Consider the following 26,322-nt stretch of genomic DNA (forward strand, 5'->3'; position numbering starts at 1 on the left):
GGGTGTGGGGGATGGATGCGAGCGAGGAGTTACTGTGCGAGTTGTGAAGGGGTGCCATGGAAATGGACTTTGTGGCTTGAACTTTTTGGGGTTTTCCTATTAAAATTTGATGCGCACGTTGTCTCTTGTCTCATGTCTCTTGCTGCAGGCAGGCACCGCAGCATCCCCTCCTAGCAGGTGGCATGCCGCAGCTTTGGAGTTCCATTCACACTCACACATACACACACACACACACACGAATACAAGCATCCACACTCACACGCTTGACGCTTTACCATTGCATATTTAAACAAATTTATTTGCAATTTAGTGTTTGCGGTCTCTGAACATTTTCCCATTTGAAATGGGCATTGGGCATGTCTGCCGTGTTTGTGCACTGCAGTAACGGTACTGCTGCCTTTTAAGTGGCGCGCGAAAATTAATTAAAATGTGGAATTTATTGACAAAATATGTCAATTTGATTTCGCTTACCCTCTCATGGAGAGCAACAACTGGGTAGCAAATAATCATATTTACGCTGCAGTTGAGCCATAGTTATTACAGAAAATTTGAATGCAAATATAGCAAAATATGACTTTATTTGCAAAGTGCTTTGATTTGCATTGAATCGAAAAACATGATTTCTGCAATATAATTACAGGCCCGCATTCAATAATATATACATATTGATCAATATTTGCGACACTCAAAACTAAACAAGTAGGTGCTAGTTAGAGCCGCAGTCAGAGCATGTTTTTTCGTCGAAAATTGTTTTTTTTTTTTCAACTATTTACTAATTTTTAAATAAAAAAATTCTCTTCAGTTTTAAGTTCGAAATATTATTTGGTTAACCTAGAAAGTATGTGCTAGATATTTTTAGCATATTTAAAGTCGCCTGAAATTCAGCTTGCTGACTTGGGATACCTTTGCAAGCAGAGCAAACAGAAACGTAAAAGAATCAACAGGAAATTGCACGCGACACACGGACACGCGGTTATTAAAGTCATATTTGTGCTAAAGGCGAAAATTGTCGACACAGTAGTAGCAGCAGCAGCAAGAACGAGAAGGTCGGAGAAGGAAGGGACCAGCTGAGAGTGTAAGCAGCGTCCGCATGCAACGTTGCGATAAGAGTCGTCAACGCTTGTGTGTGGCCACAGCTAAGTAAATACGTAATCCACGTGAATCCGTGGTCCAGCGACGACTCAGAGAGTGAGCATAGCCGCGGTGCACGTGTGTGCAAGAGAGACAAAAATACTATACTTTGCAATAGTCAGAATAGCTGCTCTGTGTTGAGCAGTTGCTGTCTTTTATAATACATTAGTTGAAACTCGAACAACAAGCAGAGTGGCGCAGTGGAAGCGTGCTGGGCCCATAACCCAGAGGTCCGAGGATCGAAACCTTGCTCTGCTAGAAAGTAGTTGGTTGTGAAACAGTAGCCAATATTTTTATTTCATATTTTTTTTTTATATTTGTATATACAATGTATATACACACCTGCTGAGAACGCTTCAAATCCCCCCTGCATTTCATAACCTATTAAAATTCAAAGTTAATTATAAAAATATAGTAATATTAAATCTACAAAAAGTCAACTTCCCATACCGGGAATCGAACCCGGGCCTTCTGGGTGAAAGCCAGATATCCTAGCCACTAGACCATATGGGATTAGGTGCTATGCTGCCAAATATCATATTTGAGAATAAACAAATGCTTGCGCTTCAAAGCTTTAAAGGCCATAACTAAAATCAATTCAAATTCAACTATTAGGTCACATGAAACAATATAAATACGCAGCAAAAATACTTACATACATGTGATATATATTTAAATTTAAAAAAATAAAAAGGTAATTAAAATAGAGAAAGACGAAGAACGTCGTTTCCAACACTTCCCATACCGGGAATTGAACCCGGGCCTTCCGGGTGAGAGCCGGATATCCTAACCACTAGACAATATGGGATGTAAGTGTCGTAATGCCAAATATGTTATATAGCATGATAAACATAAAATTTCGACAACTACTCAGCTTGGATATTAGTCAAATACAAAATATATACAGCAATCAAAGTTTTTGAGGTAAAATAATTAAATAATGTATTAATGATGAGTACCAATATTTGTCTTGTTTTCATAAATAAGAATTTTTGTATTTGTATATTTTGGGAAATAATGTAATAGTAAAACTTATTTTAGATAATACACCGCTACTTCGACTTCCTTTTTGTGTAATTGATTTGAATATTCTATCAGCAAAGTTCGATTTAATAATACATACTTGATATATATGATTGTGTTATTAAGCATATATTCAGTATGTGGCAGACACGCTTACACATCCCATATTGTCTAGTGGTTAGGATATCCGGCTCTCACCCGGAAGGCCCGGGTTCAATTCCCGGTATGGGAAATATGATGTGCGAATGGCGCGCAGTTCTTTTTATTATTAATTAACAAAACTTTTTTATTTTTATCCATATTTAGAGCTGGTGGTATTAATGAAATTCGTTGGCTCATTTTTTGTTTGATAGTATTCTTGTTTGGAAGAAATTTCATTATATTTTAAATATAGTAAATCTCTTGGTTTATTAAAGTTAAAATTGTAACTATTTGTAACTATAAGAAAAACTAAAGCAAACCTTGTTGTGTTTTGGAAATATAAATCTAACAAAACCGGCATTGGTTACTCCGTACACAATATCCCATATGGTCTAGTGGCTAGGATATCTGGCTTTCACCCAGAAGGCCCGGGTTCGATTCCCGGTATGGGAAGCACATTTTTTGGTCATTCTAAATTGTATATAGTTTTATATTCATCCACTAAATTGAACTTAGTATTGACTTTAGTAAATTCAGAACTGCAAATTACTTAATCACACATGTGTAGACTGCTAGATTTAGCTATTTCAAAATAAATTTGACGATGTCATGACTCATGAAAACAACGATCAAAACGCGTTTCTTTTTTTTACATTTTGTGCCTTAGAATTCCCAATGTGTTTTCACAGCTGATTACTAGAGTACTTCTACGTTGCGACGGAACGATTGTCATTAGTAGAGGTAGACTGACGTTCTACCCAAATACTAAAAGGCCAGTTGATGATACAAAATTATGATTCTTTGTGATTATAATTTAATACCACGACTCTGACGGGGTTGCTCCTGCCTAGAGTTGTCGGTTGTACTGATGGTCTTCAACTAATGACAAATTCTCTTCTAAATATTGATCAGAAAAAGAAATTGACAGATTTTTCTTTTGAATTGTATTTACGAAGAGGAGTGAGGGGGTGTGGAGCACTTCTTTTTTTTATTTTATTTTTTTTTTATATACGGATGTGGGAAGAATTTTGACGGGTGTGTATGTGGCAGCTTTATCGTGGTAAAGACTGCTTCTTTTATTGTATCCGCAAAATGCCTATTTAGTTGGGATATCTTTGGATTTGGAGCGTATAAATTGTGAGATATGTATATTTTGGGCGAATCTTCTACATGGTGGGGCATGTTGGTTGCTCTGGTCCTATTGGTGAAAGTTCTGAATTTGGAAGACGGAGCATTATTCTCATCATTGGCCTCGTCGGTTGGCTTGTGGTATATCATCCTATGTAGTAGTTTAATTGGTTGGTCCTTTCATCTTTTGTTTGGCCGAGTAGATTTTGTATCCCATATAATATTAGTTGGTGATTTGGCTGAGTATACGGAAACGACACCGGACTTGTTACTCTGTAACGCTTTAACACCAGAATTTTGGAATTATACAAAAGGTTCCATTTAAAATAATATCAACTTTGTAAAATCAAGTCTGACACAAATCTGTATGCGTTATTCGGTATTCGGTATGCTTCGATCTTAATCCAAAAATGGGTGATGTGTGTGGCAAGTGGACGTTTGTGCTTGCTGTTCATATTTCTGCTTCTCCTGTTTCTGCGGCCTGTGACCGTGGAAACGGAACTGTTGCCTCATTTCTTTCGGTCGCTCAGTCTCTTCAATCATTTTGTCTACATAGTGTGGGTTGTGGCGTTTATTCACTTCATTTTCTCTTATTTTTTTTTCTTTGGGCGAAAATTTACATAAAAATCGCATTACACTTAACATCCACTTTGCTAAACGAAGCGCATGAAAGCGGCGGCACCACATGGTTCGAGTTTCGTTTTTGGGGGTTTTTAATGTTTGCACTTTTTGTCGGGATTGGGGGGATAACCATTGGGTGCATTAAAGCTGAGTGTCCCATGGTCGACAACGCAAAGCATGGCGAGCCTACAAAAGTTCAATGAAAAAGCGCATCCAAAGCCACCAAATAGAAGGGTTTTTGTTTTTCGTTTTCGTTTTTATACCCTGAACCCATTGAAAATGGGAAATCAGGGTATAATGGTTTTGTTGAAATGTATGTAACAGGCAGAAGGAGGCGTGGCAGACCCCACAAAGTATATATATTCTTGATCAGGGCGACGAGCTGAGTCGATTTGCCCCTGTCCGTCTGTCTGTCCGACCGTCCGTCCGTCCGTATGTATGAACGCGTCGATTTCAGAAGATATAAGAGCTAGAGACTTCAACTTTTTTTCAAAATGTCCGTATATATCACGCGCATATCGAGTTTATCACTAAAAAACGATAACTCATTCCGATACTTTTTTATCGATAAAAAACCTTATCGAAGATCACTTAAAAAATTATATCTTCTACATCTTTCAAGCTAGAGTCTCCAAATTTAAAATGTATATTAAGATGTATTTTATACAATTTCGGTTTTTGTTAAAATTTACCCCCCACCCCTTAATCCACCCCCTCACCCTCATCTTTGTAAAAGTCGTATATCGAATACTAGAGACTTGTGCTTCGGTATACACATACATTTTACCATTATGATTACGTTCTGAAAGTTTCATTACGATCGTACGTCTAGAAATTAAATTATTCAACAAATAAGTTCTCATAATATTGCCACCACTGCAGCGCAACCCAAGCGCAATCGCCTGTATATGTGAGTGTGTGTGTATGCGTGTGTGTGTGTGTGTGCGTGTGTGTTTTCTAATTATTATTGAAATATCAGTTGCTTGTAGGGTTCAGGGGATCTCGTAGTCGAGCAGTCTCGACTAGAGCTTTCTTTCTTGTTTGAAATGAAAATGTAAGAAAATGTACTCGCAAAACCAATCAAGGAACGGCTAGAAGGTTTATTTATTGCTATTGGATAAGCTCCATTGAATATTATAAGTAAATAGAAATGTTGAGCATATGGAACGATTGATTATTGAATGCGTATTAATGATTATTTAACATCATATTATTAATCGTAGGTAGTATCAAAGTATTAAATAGTCTGAATAGAGTGGGAATTGTGCCGTAGTATCTTAAACATAATTAAAAGCAGATTAGATCACGATGGGTTCCTGTAGTATTCTTTTGAAATGTTATTTAATTCAGGAACTCTGGTTGATCAAGGTATTGATTGAATGGTTTTGCTACTATTTACGATGTGGGAAGAATTTTGAGTTGTAGTGATCATGGTGGTATGGTAGCTTTAGCGTGGTAAAGACTGCTTGTATTGAATGCTCCAATTCATCTCTTCCAATTGGCAATTTTATTGTATGTCCGACCAATGCGAATTCAGCCGGGATGTGTGTGGGTGTGGATCATATACTTTTGAGATATGGCTGGGGCACATTTGAAGTCGGAGAATTTCTTTCTTTTGTTCTCATCTTTGTCTTCCTCAGTTGTCTTGTGGTATATCCTATGAAATATTATTTGGTGAATTCAGTTTCCTGATTTTGGTCGGGTATTTTTGAGAGATGGCTGTTGGTTGGTCCATATTGGTGAACATTTTGAAAGTTAACAATGAATAACATAATAAGTTACAGTTTACATTGTTTTTTTTTTTTTTTTTTTTTTTTTTTATTGTAAATGTAAGAAGGGAAAAAAAATGGAAGGTATTTCTTTACATTCAATTCAGATCGTTTTGAATCAATTTTGTGGCCAGTTTTGCTTTTATTCAATTTACACTGAGTTTTAACTTTTATATTATCAACGAACGAAATTGAATTCATTTGCTAAAAATAATGTTCGCAACTTGGTAACTTTTGTGCGTGTGTTTTATTTGCTTTTTAGAACATCATTGAGATGTCTAAAATGAGCTCTGAAATTGGGTATCGCTCGACCTACGAGCTCTGGCCGTGTTGTTGACTCACGGCGCACGTTAAGTGTTTGGACCATTAAACATTTATGGGGCACAGTTAAAGCGACACACGCTAAAAGTGAAAATGAAAAAAAAAAAAAACAAAACGAAACAACTTGGCCAGCTGTTTGTTACGCGTTTGGTTATTAAATATAATTAATGTAAGCCGATTTGTTGACCAGCGCCATAAAATAAATGAAGTTGTAGTTGCATAAATTTAAAATATTCAATGCCGATGAGGAACGAGCCAACGAGTAGAGTCGAAAGGGAGGCAGGGGTAGCCCATCTGTTGTTCCCAAATGTGCAGCGAAGCTTGTCTAAAAACAAAAGTCAACGCACAAATTAGTCGAGCTGCCAGGATCCGAGCCAAGAAGGAGCCGTGCTAGTTGCATTGCCGACCTGACGGAGGGGGCAATACTCGTAATATATATTTAAATGCAACTGATTAATCATGAATAAGGTTGTTGTGTGATCACAGTTGTTGCCGCTCACGTGACTGAAAACAATTTGACTTCAAACACATTAACAGTTACGGTCGATGTTCAAAGAAATACAAAAAAAGTAATAGAGAAAGGAAAAAATTGTAAACTTGCACGCAGAGAGAGAGAGAGAGAGAGAGAGAGAGAGAAAGAGAGAAGGTGGTGTTGTGGCAGAGAGGGCGATGGGTTTGTCACCAACATTCGAGGAACAGCTACTAACTTGGCTAACTAAAAGTTTTCATGCATTGCCGTTGACAGTGCAATAAACATGCCAAAACAACAACTGCAGCAGCAGCAGCAATAACAACAGCAACAACTTATGAAAACAATAGCGTCAACTGACCCGCCCATATGAACGCCCCTAAGCACGCCCACACGCCTCTGCTTTAGCTCCGTCTTCAAAGGGTGGCCGTCGGAAAAAAAACAACAGTTTGAATTAGACACGTAGCCAGTAAAATATTTAGTTGGATCGAATGTTGTGTATGGATGCATTCGAGACTTAGTTTGGGGCTGCACTACTGAAATAGTTGGCAGCTCTTTTCCAGGAATGTTCAAGAATTTTATTTTATTTGTTACTAAGGGCTATGGAGGAGGAGGAAAAGGCGGCAGTATGTGACTGATTTATGAACTTTCCATGTGAAACTTGTAGACATTCCTTAGATAACCAACTGTTTTCCAATATATATATACATATAACTTAATATATTCATCATCTGGACCGTCGGCGGTAAATATGGCATGAAGGCTTCGAATAGGGCTTAAATAAATAATACTGGAATACTATCCGACTAATTTATTCAGTTTCTGAATAAAATACGCTGTAGTCATAAATAAACTGCAAAAAAAAAAAAAGAATAAATAAAAATATTTAAAGTGTATATACCATAAAATGTCTATTAAAGTGAAGAATTCGTATTTTGGTAAAAAAACATTAAAATTTATTTATTATTGGTGAGGATCAATTAATACCTAAATAACTTTGGTTTAATAAAAATTCTTTTAATTTTGTTTTCATTTTATATATTTTTAGATTTGCGATAATATTCATGGTAATCAATAGATTAATAAATATATTAAATTTTATTTGCATCTATTTCTCTTCTTAGCTGAGGCTCAAAACGATATTGACCTTAAAAAAGTTTATATCAATAATTTAATAAATTATTTTATTTGAAAAATAAAAATCATCAGTATTCAATTTATTGAAAGTATGTGCATTACAAAATCCATTTGATATGCATATAAAGACAGGTACACCCATATAAAATGTATACATATTTGATTCCGCCCATCACTCAGCTCCTTCTGTACTCCAAAAAATTTGGACTTGCAATGATAAATATTCATTACATGTGTGCAAATTCGTGTTCAAAGGCAAACAATTTTAATTTTTATTCTTTGGCAAAACTGAAAAATAGGGTGACTAATGGCCTTTTGCTCAAGAGCTGGCAGTTCGAAGAGGGTTGACTGCACATACATGTGTAGTATGCGTATCTAGGGGGAGCTGTATGCATGACATTCATTGTGTTTAATGAACATCCATTACTCCCTGCGTTATGCGTTATGTCATAAATAATCGCAAAACGTGCAGCGCAGCGAAAACCATAAAAAATTTGCCAATATTGCTAAAAATAGTCCGCAACAGATGGCAACAATTCGACACGAGCGGATGCTTCGCAGTCAGTCTATTTATAGATTCTCGCTGTGCTACGCATCAAAATGAACAGAATGTGCTGGTCAAACAGAGAGCACAGCGTTGAGTAGAAATAAAGGTTTTCGCCAGTTGTGTTCAACAATCCTCGATAGTATAGTGGTTAGTATCCCCGCCTGTCACGCGGGAGACCGGGGTTCAATTCCCCGTCGGGGAGAGATTGTGGATTTTTTTTTTTTTTTTTTTTTTTTTTTTTTTTTTTTTTTTTTTTTAAATGTTATTTTTAATATTTTTATCATGTTTATATATATATACTTAAATATTTTTCTATGCACAATATTTCATTGCAGCGCAATCCCAATGATTCGTATCTGTGTTGCTGGCTGTTCTACTTAGTAGAATATATTTTCAGACTAATAATGTTTGTAAATGTTAGCTTAGGTTAATTTTTTGGGGATGTCTAATGGGTGGCACTTTTTGAGGTGTACTTTCCTCGGCTTGGCAGTTAGCCGTCTGGCTAGGTCATGATTCCAGATAGGCTTAGGATGGAACTCATATATTTATAATTTTAAAATAATTAAATGCCTCCTATTGACTTTATTCTCAAGACTCGGGTTCGAATCCGAGCCACGTCAATTGACATTTTATTTTATTTATTTTGTAGTAACCTAATCGGTTTATTTTTTAATATTAAATACAATTATATAAGAACTTTACCAGTTTAAGTAAAAAATTTAGATATATATATATTTAAGTTTATAAATATGTTTTTGTTTTTCATATATTTATGCCGCCAAATGTGCCTTTGTTTCCATTCCAATTTTATTTTGTTTCCACATCAACAGCTCACTTTTCAGAGATGCGTATCTGAGCTGAGTGTAGAGCAACCCTTTTTGCTGTTGTCTGTTGCTTGTTAGGAGTAGTTAGTTGGCACCCCATATGCACCCTCTCCCATTGTGCAGCGATACCTGCCATGGCTTGAACCCATTAATACTCATTAGTATCTGCATTTTTTCTCTGTGTGCCTCGCTGTGTGGCAGTGAGACACTCTTCAGCGTGTTGTGTGTTCGCCTTTATCAGCCATTTAGCCACTTTGTGTATATAATCCCCGGGACGCGCAACAACCGCAAACAATATGCGTGTTTATTATTGTTTGTTGGCTTGGCTCGCTGACTGTTGTTTTGAGTGCGGTTGCTTTTGTCTATACTCTTAATATTATTAAAAAATACACCCAAGGGTACAACAATTCGGTTGATTCGGTTAGTTTCTATTTTTTGGACCTGGTGGTGGTTGCTTGACAGACCGTTTTCCGATATTACGCAGACCAGACGCATAAATTCTGTAACTGGAGAAACCCCCCAGACAATTAGAACTAAGGCAGCTGAAATTGGGTGGGTGGTTGGCTGTCCAGGGGGTGGGTGGGTTTTTTGGCTGGCTGCTTGTCGTGTGCATACTTACGTTTAAGTAAAACTGCAAAAATCTTTGGCTATACATATATGTACACTGAATACTGTATACCTATATACATTTTAACAATAAAACACAAACACAATGCGCCTGACACTCGCTTCGAGAGACGCAACTCAAAAGTGATAAATGATGTTGCTTGTTACTGCCATTGGCTTTTGAGTAGCAGGCATCACGTTTATTTGCGCTGTAAAATGTTTTAGCATTTTGCCAACTCGTCGTCTATCAACTCGTTTTTGTTCTCCCTTGCAAATGAATTGCAAGCCATGTTAACTGTCATGTTAGCCAAACGACCAGTTGACAAGCGCAACGGCATTTGATTAGCGCTGAGCGAAAAGCGAAAAGCGCACTGCGAATGGTGAAGCAAATCTAATACGAATTCGTACTACGCAACAAATTGAAATAGCTGTAAGCGCCACGCATAATCTGCAGATAGAGTGAAAAAGTTCGTTAAGCAGTCATTGAATTACTTGGCCAGACTCACATCGAGAAAGGTTTTCAGATTCAGCTCGACCAGCAGAGCGCGAATCTTCAATGGCCTCTGGGTGTGCATCATCATTAGCAGCAGCATCCTCTGCACAGGTAGGCCAAACGTGTACCAATCGACATCATAAAAGGCAAAGCACAATTCATTCTGCTGCAATTCACAAAAGGTTAAACATGGCCAATGAATGTCAGCTCGATTGGTTGGACAACAAAAACGTTTTGGAATGGACGAACATAGAAAGCTCAGTCAGCAATTCATTAAAGGAGGCATTTCAGATTGTCAAGAGGATGGCGAATGAAAAAGTTGTAAGGCATTGTCTTAGGGCTCGAAATAATCGTAGTAGTAGTTGACTTTTTGCCGTTTGCTGTTATTTCGATATGCAAATTTTAATGAATTTATTTAAAGAGGTATTAAGTAGGTGCTTAAGAGTGTTTAAATAGTTAAATATATAATTATAATTAAATCACTAAGCAACAAATATAAGAAAAAAATATACAATAAGAAACAAAAATGTTTTTAGACCGTGCCTAAAAGTATTCCACAAAACACAATGCATACAAAAGCAGAAAATTATTTAAAAAGAAGTCTTAAATTACTTAGTAGTGTTGTATTACAATTGATAAGAATAAAATCGTTTTACGAAAATTAAAAAAAATAAAATAAATAAATCAAATATTAATAATAAAGCAAAGTATTTGTAAAAAAAATATTTAAGATTAGAATTAACATAGAATTTTAAAAAATATTAAAAACCAACTTTTTTAATAATTAATATAGTTGAAGGAAGTCTTTAATAATTGAAATCTTTAAACTAATTAATGATTTAAAAATATTTAAATTTAAATGCTTTTTTCTAATATAACTGATAAAACAACTAAACGATTTTTCATATAATAAAATTGTGTAAAATAAAGTTTGTGGGTTTTCTTGTTTAACCGTATGAATAGTTAATTGAATCTACTCTAGAAATAATTAATATTTAATTTTTCTCAACCTACGCTTTCAACTATTAGAGTCGCATGCCAATGATAGATCCACAGGATCGCAGCCATGACAAACAAATAGAGAAACATAAAGAAATAATCCATAGTGCTGAGCACCTGAAAATAAGTCAAAGCATATTATTGTCTCAAGACTACTTTCGGATGATTGTTGTTCAGTTATCAGATTGCAGATATATCAGAATTTCCGTTTATACTTACGCCCACATTTAGAGCAAAGAACAGAAAACAAATGAGTATAGAGAATATGATAAAGTCGGCCATGACAGGTATGCGAATGAGCTGCTCGATTTGCCGGACAAATTCACGTATTTTCAGCTGTTCCTGGACAAAGTATTTGCAGAGCTGCATTTGCCAATAAATGCGTTCGCTCGGACTCAGGTGCTGATCCACGAGATTCGGTTTTAGATGTCTAATCTGTAAATAACAAGATGATATACGAGTACTTATGATATATACACGCTTACATCCATGGCGAGTGTTCTTTTTTTGAGCACCTGCAGCTTGAGCGTCACGTACTTCATGAGGCACGCGATGAACGTGTGCCAGAGGGGAATAGTGGTAATGCCTAGGGCCAGGGCATAGCACGGTCCCAGATACCCAACGATAAACTGATCATACAGCTCGTTGAAGGGAAAGAGCTTGAAGAGCAAAATGGGCTGTGCCTCGCCCCGTCGCACCGCATCTACGTTGAAAACGGTCTTTGGCAAAAAGATGATGCGATAAATACAATCCAAATAGGCCATCATGCCAGCCACCACCGATGGCACCCAGAGCAAAAGGGTTATGGTCCTCACATAGCGCTGAGTGTCGTGCAGCAAATCCAATTCCTGAGCATCTGACTCGACTATCAATTGCTGCAGATCTGCATGAGCTGTGCGCAGCATCTTGATTACGCCTAGTTGAGGAATATTATAGAGAAATATTTGTATAAGATTACTCAGAAACATATATAACAGAATCTTTCAGAGAAATAACTTACAGATATTTATTATAGAGCTGCAAGAGATATAATAAAACATAATATCTCAATTATGTAATCTAAGAATGCTAGCTTTAAGCAAAACATGAAAAATAACGCAAACATTGAAATTGAAAATGGAAGAGAGTTCCCAAGCAGACATTTTTAAAAAGAGAAAATCGATCCGATAGATCCATAATACTTATTTACCCAAGTTAGTAGAGATTGGCGGGAGAAAATTCGTGAGACGGCTCCCAAGAAGGATCTTACTTACGCTCTCGCTGCACATAGGCATTCAGTGTGGCAATGGAGACGGCGAAATATTGTACCGCAGTCGCCCAGCTGGTGGCGTCTTCGTTGATGCTCTCGTAGCCGCGGGACAAGAAGAGGCGCGACAGCATCATCGCACAGCTCACCCAAATGGAGGCCGTGAAGACGGTGCAGCGGATCAGCGAGAGCCACGGATGGCGCTGCTCAATGGAGGCCACATAGCCATACCAGCGAAAACAGCGCAAGTGCAGACGGAAAATGGGATTATCGAAGCTATCCGACGTCAGTTGCAGCTCCTTCACCTTGTACATTTTCACTGTGAAAAGCGATGGCATAATTTGAGCTTTTTATAGCCTCGCATTTGACTGTTTGCTGCGTGCTAAGTGGACTGCAATTTGAATAAATAAGGTGAGGAAAATTGCATAGCAGATAATTGTCATTTAATAGCTGCTACTTAACTCGATTTCGGTTGACAGCTGCTACAGTTCTCCCCATGGGACCTCTGGCAAAACATGCAATAATCGCATTTACATATCGAACCTAACTTTACATTTAAATATATATTTTTAATGTATATCTTTAATAATATATAAACAGTTACGAATACATAATATGTAATCATGGAATTAATGTAAATGTTTACAGATGTATATATGCAGTTAAATGATATACAAATATAAGTTCTAGCTAAGAATGCATGACTAGAAGTTACTCCGAACAACACCAACAATTATTTTCTATACATACATGCATTTCTTTCAGCCAAAAAGGCAATAGTTTTATTAAAATATAGATAAAGGCTGCTGACTGTGGTCTAGTTATGTAAGATTATGTACCTCCAATCAATTTTGATTGTGTAAAAAAAGTGTAGAATGATTTGAAAATGAGCGCAAAGTTAGGTAGTTTTCTAGTCGAGCATTTCGCACCAAGACGCTTTCAATAGTTTTTATACCCTGAACCCATTGAAAATGGGAAATCAGGGTATAATGGTTTTGTTAAAAGTATGTAACAGGCAGAAGGAGGCGTGGCAGACCCCACAAAGTATATGTATTCTTGATCAGGCCGACAAGCTGAGTGGACTTGGCCCTGTCCGTCTGTCTGCCTGTCCGTCCGTCCGTCCGTCCGTATGTATGAACGCGTCGATCTCAGAAGATATAAGAGCTAGAGACTTAAACTTTTTTTTTAAAATGTCCGTATATATCACGCGCATATCGAGTTTATCACTAAAAAACGATAACTCATTCCGATACTTTTTATCGATAAAAAAACCTTATCGAAGATCACTTAAAAAATTATATCTCCTACATCTTTCAAGCTAGAGTCTCCAAATTTGAAATGTATATAAAGATGTATTTTATACAATTTCGGTTTTTGTTAAAATTTACCCCCCACCCCTAAATTCACCCCCTCACCCTCATCTTTGTAAAAGTCGTATATCAAATACTAGAGACTTGTGCTTCGGTATACACATACATTTAAGCATTATGATTACGTTCTGAAAGTTTCATTATGATCGTACGTCTAGAAATTAAATTATTCAACAAATAAGTTCTCATAATATTGCCAACACTGCAGCGCAACCAAAGCGCAAACGCCTGTATATGCGTGTGTGTGTGGGTATGCGTGTGTTTATTTGTATGTGTATGTGTGTGCGTGTATTTGTTTGTATGCGTGTGTGTGTGCTAACTATTATTGAAATATCAGTTGCTTGTAGGGTTCAGGGGATCTCGTAGTCGAGCAGTCTCGACTAGAGCTTTCTTACTTATTTATAAAGTACAATTTTTGTTTATGCAATTATAATTCTAATAACAATTTGAATGTCACCTATTCAAATAATGTATATTGTGTATAATTTGTATATTAAATTTTTATAGTGTACTCAAGGCCATTTTCTTTGTATATACATGTACATAGTAATTATTAAGGTATAATTAAAATATCAAAGTATATCCTTGTATGAAAGGTATGTTCCTTTGTATTTATCTATTAATATATAAACAATTTTTTTTATTCAAATATATAACACATTCCATAGATTGAATTATGCTTATGCAATTAATACTGAATAGAAAGTGAATTTCTTTCATAGAAATTATTCATACATATGGATATTCTACTTTCCATGCAGCACCCCAATTATACTCTCCTTAGTTTTAACTAGCTTATAAACTTGAGTGCCCTTTACCCTAATGCTTCTTTGGCCTATGAAAAAGAAGAAGAAAAAATGTAAACAAAATGGAAAACACTGTCAAAAACATGTCACACACAAAAAACAAACCCAGGCCCCACAGGCAATGCTCGGCAGTGGAAAAAGAAGGATCGGAAAACACGGGCTCTGGAAAAGTTCATAAAGTTGAAATTTCACTAACGAAATTTAACACGCATGCAGATGCTGTGCACTAAAACCATTTGACATTAGACTTTTGTTTAGATATACTTCGGTTAGTTCTTCGTTCGGCAGCAGCAGCATGTGGACAAAGTTTGTGCCCAAAAAGGTGCCAGCGAGCGTAACATGCAAATCTAATTTTCCCCAAGTTAAGAACAACAATTTCCAAAGGACAGCATCTATTTGAGAGCTTGCCTAAAGAATTGACAGTTGGGTTCTTATGAGATATAAATACGGAGACTACGTGAATTTCATAGTTAAACACAATCAAGTTAATTTATTGAGTGCGCCAACTAATGAATTAATATTGTTGCATTATTAATTTCTACATTTTTGATTTAAAAGTATATAGATAAATATTTAAAAATACTTAAAAAAAAGCGGGTATATACAGCCGTTATAAAACCAGCAAATCAAGTATTGAGACTCTTCAGCGTTACCAGTCTAAAACCCATAGAACAACAACAGGTTCTCTCCTTGGTGTGTGATAAACGTTGACATTCATAAAGATCTGAAACTTCCTCCTATCAAAGAGGAAATACAAAAAAGCACAGAGATATATCTAAATAAATTTGCCAAATAGAGAGCAGACTTAATAATTGATATGTAAACAAGTAAAAATATAGATTGAACTCATTGGAGGTCAACCCATTTAGGTTATTCTAAATTAACAAGTAAGGGTGCTCTAGCCGAGACTCCTCGACTAGGAGATATCCTGAGCCCTGTCAGCTGATATTCTAATGATTCTCTACTAACTGCGCTGTGAGCAGCGATTGCGCTTGGGCGTCGCTTGGACTGCGCTTCAGTGTGGGACTTTAGTGTTAAGATATTTATATTAATTTATATTTATACATTTAGTTATTATATATACACATAGTTTCTGCTGCCATCGCTGCTGCGGCTCCATCTATAGCAAGAACAGAATCTGAACCACGAGAACATACTCTGCCGCGTTGGCGTGTAGGTTTTTTTTTTTTTTTTTTTTTTTTTTTTTTTTTTTTTAAAGGAGGTAAGAAAACTCCAGTTGCAATTCCATGCAGGTCTAGTTTCTAAAGCAACATGCTAATCGCATTTAAAGTAAAAGAACTCGTATTTGAATGTATATATTCTAAATACAACTGAAAGTCAAGAAACTTTCGTCTATATAATCAAAATGCGAAGTCAACAACTAGAAGTTCAATTGAATATGCCAATTGCACACGACTCAAAGCAGAACTTTTCAATGGGTCGAGTTAAATTTATTAAATTTTAAGTTACCTAACTAGCTATTTCACCCACTATTGCTTGCTTGGGACTTTACTGTGGAATTGTGATGCTCGAACGTAATCCAAGGCTATAAATACTATTCGTTTACAATCGATGCTGATTTTGCTGACTTCAAAGCTGGCTCCGATGGCCAAGGTTCAATTTGTTGAGTGTCTAATCAAATACTCAGGTTGCTAACTAGCTACTTGACGTTTTGCTTTCAGCTCCCTTCGGCTCCTCCGACTGCTGAAAGTCGTAACTCGATTGTGTTTAATTCAGTGGGCTGTAGGCGTTCCATTGTTGCTTCTGCTGTCTGAATTGTCGTTAATGGCTTTATATGAAATGAGATTCTTTGCATTTGCAGTCGGCACACACACGCACGCACACACACACACAAAAATGAATGCATTGTCAATGCGACAATCATATGCAGCATTTGAGTAATTCGTGGCGCTATGCATTGGGTTTGCTATTCGATTGGCTTTCGAATTGGGTCGGGGGCTAGCGCCGGATATTGTAGCCATATATATATGTATGTATATATGGGCGAGTGAGAGGGAGCGCTTGTGTGTGTCGTCTATTTCACAATTTGCATTTAATATCCTTGTGTGAATAATTTACAAATGCAATAAACGTAAATGCGTTCCAGGCAGCGACGCACTCAGACACACGAGTCTCACATAGCCCTGCCAACTGAAATGGAGCAGACCGAAACCGAATCGTAACGTATCGTATCGTATCCAGACGTTCACAGCCATGCTCCGACTCCGAACCTCTCCACAGCCTCAGCAGAGATCCCTTGGCGGATCCCTTGGGGCGGCTCCACTCTCTGTCGATGTACGCATATTTGTATGTTGCATGTTTGCAACTGTCTGCTATGTGGGTATTTATCTGTGTGTGTGTGTGTGCGTGTGATGTGTTTGCAAATGTGTAAATGCATTCGCATTGGCTTCCTCCTCGACTTTCGCCTGCTCGACTCGCCATTCTGCTTGGGCTTTGGCGTGAAATTTGCTGTAAGCAATAAGCCTGTAAGGATATTGAAAGTCACTCGTTTCTGGTATTTACTTATGCATTTGTTTCATGTTTGGCAAAATGATGCTGATGCAAAGAGAGAGAGAGAGAGAGAGTGGAAGTGGGAGAGATTGGGAGATGGGGTTGGTTTATTGTCGCAATTGGCTTGCAGCTTTTCACGCTACATTTCCACTTTGGCCTTAGCCAAAGTAATCGGATATTAGTTGGTTTTAGTTATTGTTATGGCATATTTATTGCCAGTCAAAATTGCAGGCGACAGTGCGAACTGGCCAACTGCTTAAAGTGCCACATAACTTGGCCCAGATAAGTGTTACCTATGGCCAAAAGGGCAATACCATTCGATTCGGTCAAGAGAACTGCATGTGTGCGTATGTGCGTGTGTGGGTGTGTGTGCATGTGTTTGTGTATGTGGTTTTTAAGCTCTCTGACTGCGTGTGGCTGGTCTTTGTGGTCAAGACTTTGCAACTTTGCAATTGTTTAATGCCAGCTGTCCGTATTGGCCAAGCCATTGGAATTCCAATATCACATTTTCAGTTCATTTTCATTTGGCCAAAGCGCCAAGGAATGTGCACAAAGCAACTTTTGTGCTAAAGCAAACCAACAAGATGAGTTACTTTTTGTAATCACGTTTATTGCACTGCCACATACATGGCCAAAAGTTCATTTTGGCTTTTGTACATAGTTCAAAGCGGGCAACGGTCACACTGCAGAACAGTGTGACCAACCTTGAGCGCACTTTGAAGTTTTGAGAAAAGTAATTAAGTTTTGGCTTTGGATTTTTTATTTCGCAGTGGCAAGCTCATTCACTTTTGTAGACTCGGAGAACATACTTACATACTGAACAGATGTATATACGACTGGTATTAGTTATATATATCATTTATAAATTATCATTATATATCAATTAAAATTATGTATTTTATACAAATAAAATTTTAAGTTAAACTATTTTTTCAAGCATTGCATTTTACGCTCTACGATTTGTATAATCTTTATTCAACCGTAGATTGATACGGGAACAAAACGAGTGCCAACAATGAATTTTATAGCAAAGCATGTAAATAGATATATTATTATACCCGATCCAGAGCCAAATGATACAATACATACAAAATATATATAAAATATATATTTAAGCATTCACAACTAATAAAATAATAAAATGAGGGAGGAGATTTCAGTAAAAAAATCTTTAATAAACTAAGACAAACAAAAGAGATGCAAAAATTGAAGAAAAAAAATTAATAAAATGTAGCCAAATTTGCAAAATGAAGTAGCTATTTTTTTAATATTCTAAAATCAAACGCAATAAAATTAAATTTTTATGCTATAGCTAGAAAAAATTATATAAAAAATATTCAAGATTGATAGATATCTGCTCAGTAATAGCTTAAAAGGTCTATCTCAAATTCTTATTCAAGTTTAATCTGATCTGAGCTTCATCTGAGTAACGAGCCCTTACCTTGTTATAAGTCACACGGAATAGAAAATAATTCCAATTGAATCAAATTTTCCCAATGACGTATGTTTTGTTTGAAGCACTAATAAGTTTTTAATTAAGACATTACGGCGATACATTCACTCCCAACTCGTATGAGTGAATTAGCATAAAAACTCCATAAGAAATATTATGATGTAGTTAGAGCTCTCAACAGCTCTCTCAGTAAAGCTCATGGGGCATATCAACGACTTCAATTGAGTTCATTTTTAGGGCTCATTTGACAGCAACTTATAAGTTTGTCTATATGCTTCCGGGGTATGAAATATTGTTATATTTAACCTTAAATCAAGTCTTTCAAAAGTTCATAAACTTAAAGCGCAAACGGGGATTGAAACGGGGACAAATAGGAAGTAGCAGCAGCAGCAGAAGCAGAAGCACAGGCCGAAGCAGAAGTAGAAGAAAGGCAGGGGATAGGTATGGAGTTCGGGGCGGGGGAGGGCGCCAACCAGCCACTAAATTGTTTACACGCAATTTCATCAAAACAATAAATCATGCAGTTGGAAACGGCACAACAAAGGCGGCGACATTGTCGACGCCGGCGTCGCAGTCGGCGTCGTCGTTAGCGTCAGCGTCAGCGGCGCGACGTGACGTCAAGTTGACATTTGGTGAAAATCAAATCAAAAGCATTTTTCCGCACAGCGGAAGTTGGCGCTAGCTCAGCTCCAAGTCAAACTTGGCAAAACACACATTTATAACAAGAGGGTGGCACAGACACACGCGCACACATACACATATACACATACACATACGTGTCGCTGGCAATAAACTTGACGGCCATAGTCATCAATCCTGCTAGCACAAGAGGCAAAAGTTTCATTTTTTTTGTTATTCTCTCCCTCTGTCTGTGTGTGTGTGTGTATGTGTTCTGTTTGCTTGCTTTCTTTGCACTCACATTTTCACATTTTTATTTAATTTATAAGTATAACATTTAATATTAATTATACGCCATGTAAGCCCATTGCGCAGCGTGTTGAAAAGCCAAGCGCTTAAATAAGTATTTGTGCATTGGCCAACTTCAGCAGCCGCTTTTCATTTCATTCATAAACTATGCATGTTTATTTGCACTGCAGCTGCGGCCACAATGACCAGGACATAAAGGACACCAGCTGACGAGAGGGTAGGACGAGAGGGGGATGGAGTTGGCGTAGGGTCCGCACAGTGCGAGGGGGGAGATAGCTTAAGGTAGGGGAGTCTGTCGGCGCAACAGTTCAAGCAATATACTTTTTAACCCTTCTCACTTGCTCTTTGGCCTTACGCAAGAAATAAAAAAAGGATAACATAATAGTGGACTAAATGATACCCTGTAAATTATTTTAATGATGATTATGAACTATAAAAATATACAATGTATAGCTGATTAGATTCTAAAACTAGACTAATCATATGACACATGACAGTTAAATATGCTCTATAAGTAAAAAATATATAAAGGACCTCGTGATATTGACGTAGTAAATCTGAAATTAGTTCTAGCTTAAGTCGAAATAAATAATAGCTATAATAACTATTATGGTCTGATGGAGCAGGAGGAAACTAAATTGCTAAAAACGGTTAAGCACGGTAGAGGTAATGTGATGGTTTGGAGTGCTTTGCTGCTTCGGTGTTCATTGATGACACCATGGACAAGCATGTTTATAAAGACATTCTCAAAGAGAATTGTAGTGCAGATATTCAAAAACTGCGTCTGATTGGCAGTTTCAGCGAGATAATAATCCAAAACATTCGTTTTATCTGGTGCAGTAGTGGCTCATATACCATGCAAACAAACAAACATCCGATATCATCAAGTTACCTCACGGGATTCTTTAATAAAGGCCCTACGCGCTGGATGGGTTAAAATCAGTACTTATGAAACGTCAAGGCTAATAATTAGCATGAAGAAGCATTTCCAAGCGGTTATTCAGTCAAACGGAGGACCCACAAAGTATTAGGGTGATTGATGGAAATTACTGATTACGCCTTTTTGAGCCAATACTTTTTGGCGAAAATTTCTGCCAATATTTGAGCAAAAGCTGAATTTTAATTATTTTTCGTTAAATTTTATCAAAATATATGGTTTTAATAAATACAGTTTTTCAGTTATTTATAGGTGTGTAAAAAAAAAAGATACAGCCCTTAGAAGTTTGATTTTTTAAGTGGGCCAATACTTTTTTGGTTCACTGTACGTATTTTATTTTATTTAATAATCCAATTACCTCTAAAACTTCTTCGCATAATTGAAATTTTTTAGCCAGAATCATATTTTTTCGGCGATCTTTAATAACAGTTTGGAAAAGGCTTTTAAAAATTACAATAAAATTTCGCATTCACATTAAGCACACACATAAACTTAATCAAGAAACAACTGCCGGCTCTAGATTAACACAATTTTATGACGACCCTTAAATCATTTGCGCGTGTACAGGGTATTAAAACCGTATAATAACAATGTAAATTCTTACAAAATACAGAAAGTCGCAGCTTTTGTACCTTATAATAAAATATGTATTGGCAAAAATGTAAACAAGCCATTTTACGAGGGCAGCTTGTAAAGTATACCAACTTAAATTTAAAATAATTACTTCAAGATTTCAGACGTATGAGAAATACAATTTAATATTCTATATTAATGACCTACTGCTATGAATAAATAAAATAAAAAGAATCAGTTAAATATTATATATATATTTTTGTATACTTTTTTAAATATATATAATAACAATACATATTAATTTAATATAATAAGAATAATTAATAATAATTAATATAATTATAAACATGTGATATAATCAATTGCCTTAGAAAAAACGATTATTTATATATTTATCATACACACGATATTAATTTAATATAATATAATTAAATTATAGTTCAATAAATATTATGACAATATGATATTATATGCTGTCTAAGAAAAATCGAATTTTTATATATTTATTAATAATTGTTTCATTTACTTTTTACTTTATCTTTGTAATCGAAATCAGTTCAAGCTTGATTAAATTAAAGATCACTATTGATAAAATCTTTTTTCCTTGTGGGGTTAGTTTGACTCTGTTGTAATTTAAGGTCGATCTAAAGTACCTTTTCGGTTAGAGTATTTAGACAAATGAAAGAATAAGCGTACAACGACGCGCCCAAGTAAAATTCCATTATGTTTAAATTGTGGCTGGTATTCTGACTGCCACACACACACACACAGACAAACAAAAACACACACCCACACATACATTAAGAGAGTGAAAAATCAGCAGCGAGTTTTTATTTGCATTAAGAAATTATAATTATGGCAGCTGGTTTGCTGCCTGTCCGACTGCCAGTCTTTCTGGCTGGATGGGCCGGCTAGCTGGTAACTTGGTTTTATCAGCTTTTGGGGTTACTTTCGCCCTTATAGCTGGTGCCTGATGCCTGGACGTCGACTGCTGCTGCTGCTGCTGCGTGGGTCGCGCACAGCGTAGAGCACACTTTTTAATTGAAAAGTGCAAAATAATGTTAAAGAAAAGTAAAAAGTAGTCGCGAGCACAAAGTATGCGTCCAAGTATCCCACCATACCAAGCTGGATACCATTCTCCTGTCCATTCTTATGCCCATTCCCGATCCCAAGAGGCATGCCACTGTTTGTGCCAGCATCCAGATGAATGCAGTTTTTTGTTCAACTGCGCAAAGGGGTCAAAAGCGGCAAGAAAATGAAGTAAGTGCGCTACACTCGAGCGTAACTGACTGTTGAATACCCGAGCAGTCCTATAAATATTTAATTTATTCAATCAGAATTCATTTCTCGTTCCTTGAACAAACTCGAGTTTGCTTTTAAATAATTCTAAAATGTAGTAGTATTTTTCTTCAATAATAATAATGTATTATATAATATTATAAATTAAGAATATATTAAAAATAAACTCTAATACTTTAGTCTAAAAACTTCATACATCACAGAAATAACAATTTGAGCATTGCACGAAGCCAATATACTCTTCTTGATTCGCAAACAGGCATACGAAGGGGTTAGAGCGGGGAGACAGCCTGATGCTGAGTGTGCTGACCCTTCGCTCCCTCAGCTGGCTGCGCTAAAAAGCATAAATTCTGACTTTTACCAGGAATGAAACTGAGACTTGGGGAGTTACAGCCCGTGGCTAGAGCGCAGAGTTGTTTAGCTTTTCATTTTTTTCGCTCGCTAACAAAAATAACTCATAATACAGTTTTTAACTAGAAAAATGTTTACACAAATTGTTATTTCATCTCTAGCAAACAAATAATATGAGCTGCGGCCAAAAAATAATAATGTACTAAACATTTACAAAAGATGAGTAATAATACAAAAAAAGAAAAGAAGAGATTTTAATTTGTTTTTTAATTATTTATTTAATTATTTATTTAAAGTTATACAATTGAAACCAGGGGTTAGCCAGGGCACACGAGAAAAATTATAACAGAACTACATACATATTTTATTTACCGTGAGTAATGGAAGAAATGGGATTTATATGTAGAGTTCGTAATTTACTCTTGTGTTTATATCATAAACAGAATTAGACATTTAAACAGTTTGATTAATTACTCTATGTTGTTAATATATGTTATAATTTATTAGATATTATTTCCTTATTTTGTGCAACATTTTATAAATCTGTAAAAAGCGCTATATAATTAAGGACAAAAGCTGCAAAAATAAAATTATTTAAGAACATAAAAAAATGGCATTAATTATTTTGTTTTTCCTTTTCTGCTTTTCAAATTCTTAACTGGGCTTAGATAATGTAAATGCAGATTTAAAGTAATGTGCTTAGCCTTGCACAATATTTTATAGACTTATATAAATTTCTTCATTTAGCTATTTCCAATAATTTATCACAAATCTGTAATTGTCTCGTATCACTGCAGCTATAACTAATATCAATTGTGCTCACCACGACTCGTTCTCATAACGAAACGTAAAGTGGATGCATACATATTTATCCATTTATCGATAATTGCGTCGCTTACCAACACTTGGGCAGAATGTTGATTGAGTGCACTTTGCATAAAATGCATAACATTTGCGCTACTTAATGCAATGGGGAAAAAGAGGAAAAAGAAAAAACAGAGAGAAAGAGAGAAAAAGGCAACGCTGCTCACCTGGCCAAGATGCAGCCGTTGGCCATTTGGTTGGACTCTAAGCCAGCTGCAGTCGTTGTTGATGCTGTTGTTGTTGCTAGCCAAATGTAGCATGTAATTCGCTGCAGCTAAGCTGATCGGGTAGTAATTTTTAAATTGATGGCGCGAAAATTACAACAAACGCTGCGAGCGCAAAGTCAAGAAGCCAAGCTAAGAGTCGAGCTAGGCAGAAACCGTTAGCAAGACGAAGCCAGCGTCAAGTCAACTGTGAAATAGGCCCGCAGCCAATGCGGCCTGATGATGGCTAAAATGCCTGACTGTGACCCCGGCCTGGCTAATTGTGCAGCACAATTGATGATCGCTGCCTGCCTCTTGCTCTTGTTGTTGCTGGTGTTGCTGTTGCTGTTGCTGCTGTGGGCGTGGCAGTGCAGTGTTGCCCAGCAGCAGCCAAGCAACTGAACACTGATTGAGCATAGCAGAAGAAGCACAAGTGCGTGTGTGTGTGTGTGTGTGTGTGTGTGGCGCCTGTTAGTTGGCTGTAGTTAGCAAATTGGCCTACAAACTTGTTACCATTTATCACACTCAGTGTCAGCGTATCAAGCGTGCAAAATTTTTGCTCGAAAAGTTTGTTGAGCAGCGCTTGACAAAAATGCGTGTCGAGAACACAAAATGACACTTAAAGGTGGCAGCAATTGGGAGGGGCAGCAGTGTGTGTGCGGCAATACAGTATACATATGCCACACACACTCGCACACACACACACTCATACTCAATCAGGTATCATTTAGGCTGACAACCATCAATCTTGAACTACTTTATCTTGAATGACACGCAGACAGACTCGATACTAGATACACCCACACTTATGTATGGCTATCAGCTAGCCTGGGTGGGGCGCTCGTCTGATAGGCAAATGTATATGGATTTCGATATGCCAATGGCAGTGCCATTGCCTTTTGTTTGCCCAACAATAACAATCGATGTCACCAGCAGCAGCCCAAAAGAAACTCAACTAAAAGCCCAAGCAGCAGCCGCAGTAGAAAACGCATTTGATGTCGCATACTTTTAGGCGCGACACGAAATTGTCGCAAATATGTGGAACGAGATGATATATGGTCTAGGTACATACTTATAAAAGAATGGAATGGATCAGGCTGCCTGCTCTAGACACAACGCATACAAGGTAACCACTACTTCTATATATTGGGTGTATTTTTTGTTTGAACTGCGCTGTTTGATAAAAGGTATTGCCACATTGATTACTTAAGCATATATTATATTTGTTATATTTGATCTACTTTTTGAATACTACGATGTCTTGTATATATATGTATTCGCAAATGTATTTCAGCTCCAGTTTGAGGATGTTACATATGCGTAAATGCACAAAAGAATTTATTTTGCTTCATGGTCAATATATAGACTAATTTTTTTCTGTATTTAAATTAATATAATCTTAAACATGCTGTGCAATTCTTTAGACTATACGAATATTTGCATTAATATTTTTAAAAAGTGTGTTTTTCTTTAATTCTAAAAATATTGTTTTTCAACATTTTTAAACTGAACTTTTTATTTCGTAAAATTATACTAAAAATATTTTGTTTTCTGCTTTTTAATATTAATCTAATTTATTTACATCTAAACTTTTATTCTATGATTAAAGTGTGCCATATATAAATAAAAAATAATAATAATAATAAAATAATTGCATTAAAATTTTTACTGCAATTTCAATATATTTCCGGCAAATCTTCATAGCTTAAGAATTTCCTTAATATTATTTGGTTCAAGCTTTACTACATATTTCTTGCAATCATGGCAGACTCAGCGATTCTCAATGGCAGCCCTCTTTATGTAGCTTAGTATACGAGTTGTCATCCCTTGCAAAGTGGAAATAATAATTTTCATCTCGATGGTTTATTTAGTATGTGCGGCATATGTGTGAAGTATGCTAGAAATGTCTACAGCTGATTTTGACAGGCACTTTATCGCTAGCCAAATGTCTTGAAGACTCTTTAGCGCTGCTGCTCGGATGCCTGGGTGCCCCTCATTGTGGTAGCAGCCGAAGCAGCAGCAGCAGCAACCCTTTCGTTGACTTTATTCAACTGCAACACGTAGTAGAGTGCAACGCTTTGGTCTTTGGACATTTCGCATAGCTCACGCCTATGAAAAAACGTGCAAGATTTCAAGAAATTTCTTTCTTTGCAATACCCAAACCACAGAATGTGAACCCTTTCGGAGCCATTGACACTGGGGAGCTATACGCGCTTTTGTGCGAAAATATGCAATTGAAATGTTAAATAAATAAAGGCGTAAATACTTGAAGGGCAAAGCAGCGACAGGGCACAACAAATGCTGTTGTGTTGGACGTTATGGATATACAAATATATGTATGTGTGTATGTATGTGTGTATGTATACATAGTAAAAAGAAAAATACCAAAAATAATAGCAAAGTTTGGGTTGTCGAAATTTGAATACACTGAAAGCGAGTTGTGTATAAACTAAACTAATAATTCCTTCATTAATGAAATTTGTATACTACAAAAAAAACTATATATATAGCTTATAATTTGATACTAAAGTATTTTGACTGGAACTTTGCATTAATGATATAATTATATTCAT

General features: G+C 36.4%; 1 protein-coding gene, 1 long non-coding RNA gene and 6 other non-coding genes across 9 annotated transcripts in view; 5 read left to right on the top strand and 3 right to left on the bottom strand.

Annotated features, from left to right (window-relative positions):
- The window catches only part of LOC149091168 (uncharacterized), a 184,245-nt gene extending 168,383 nt beyond the window's left edge, over window positions 1–15,862 (top strand). The window contains exons 2-3 of one of the 2 annotated variants that reach the window (XR_016196894.1): window positions 8,492–8,571; window positions 15,809–15,862. This is a non-coding gene — a long non-coding RNA (uncharacterized LOC149091168). Of the gene's footprint in view, window positions 1–7,909; window positions 8,572–15,808 lie in introns of those variants that run through there. The other variant, XR_016196893.1, reaches the window with a different exon arrangement.
- On the top strand, window positions 1,318–1,389 carry TRNAM-CAU (transfer RNA methionine (anticodon CAU)). The gene has a single exon. It is a non-coding gene; the product is annotated as a tRNA-Met (tRNA).
- Window positions 1,573–1,644, bottom strand: TRNAE-UUC (transfer RNA glutamic acid (anticodon UUC)). The gene has a single exon. It is a non-coding gene; the product is annotated as a tRNA-Glu (tRNA).
- TRNAE-CUC (transfer RNA glutamic acid (anticodon CUC)) lies at window positions 1,868–1,939 on the bottom strand. Its single transcript has one exon. It is a non-coding gene; the product is annotated as a tRNA-Glu (tRNA).
- On the top strand, window positions 2,315–2,386 carry TRNAE-CUC (transfer RNA glutamic acid (anticodon CUC)). Its single transcript has one exon. It is a non-coding gene; the product is annotated as a tRNA-Glu (tRNA).
- Window positions 2,677–2,748, top strand: TRNAE-UUC (transfer RNA glutamic acid (anticodon UUC)). Its single transcript has one exon. It is a non-coding gene; the product is annotated as a tRNA-Glu (tRNA).
- TRNAD-GUC (transfer RNA aspartic acid (anticodon GUC)) lies at window positions 8,418–8,489 on the top strand. Its single transcript has one exon. It is a non-coding gene; the product is annotated as a tRNA-Asp (tRNA).
- Or56a (Odorant receptor 56a) lies at window positions 9,879–12,793 on the bottom strand. Its single transcript, XM_018103454.3, has 6 exons — window positions 12,463–12,793; window positions 11,695–12,125; window positions 11,429–11,644; window positions 11,225–11,326; window positions 10,224–10,376; window positions 9,879–10,165 (listed from the first exon to the last, which is right to left on the bottom strand). Exons 1-6 carry the CDS (start codon window positions 12,791–12,793, stop codon window positions 10,109–10,111), a joined length of 1,290 nt encoding a protein of 429 aa, XP_017958943.1. The 3' UTR covers window positions 9,879–10,108.
- Window positions 15,863–26,322: the final 10,460 nt, after the last annotated feature.

Source organism: Drosophila navojoa, chromosome 5, assembly GCF_054131105.1.
Source record: "Drosophila navojoa isolate 15081-1374.11 chromosome 5, UAZ_NAV_1.0, whole genome shotgun sequence".
NCBI lineage: Eukaryota > Metazoa > Arthropoda > Insecta > Diptera > Drosophilidae > Drosophila > Drosophila navojoa.

Bases quoted from the DNA above. Each gene is read 5' to 3' on its own strand.
- Or56a (XM_018103454.3), bottom strand. From the start codon at position 12,793: ATGCCATCGCTTTTCACAGTGAAAATGTACAAGGTGAAGGAGCTGCAA. The intron at 11,645-11,694 runs GTAAGCGTGTAT...TGTTATTTACAG, and splicing joins AAAGAACACTCGCCATGGAT to ATTAGACATCTAAAACCGAA. The intron at 10,377-11,224 runs GTAGGTTGAGAA...TGTGAATTGCAG, and splicing joins CGACTCTAATAGTTGAAAGC to CAGAATGAATTGTGCTTTGC.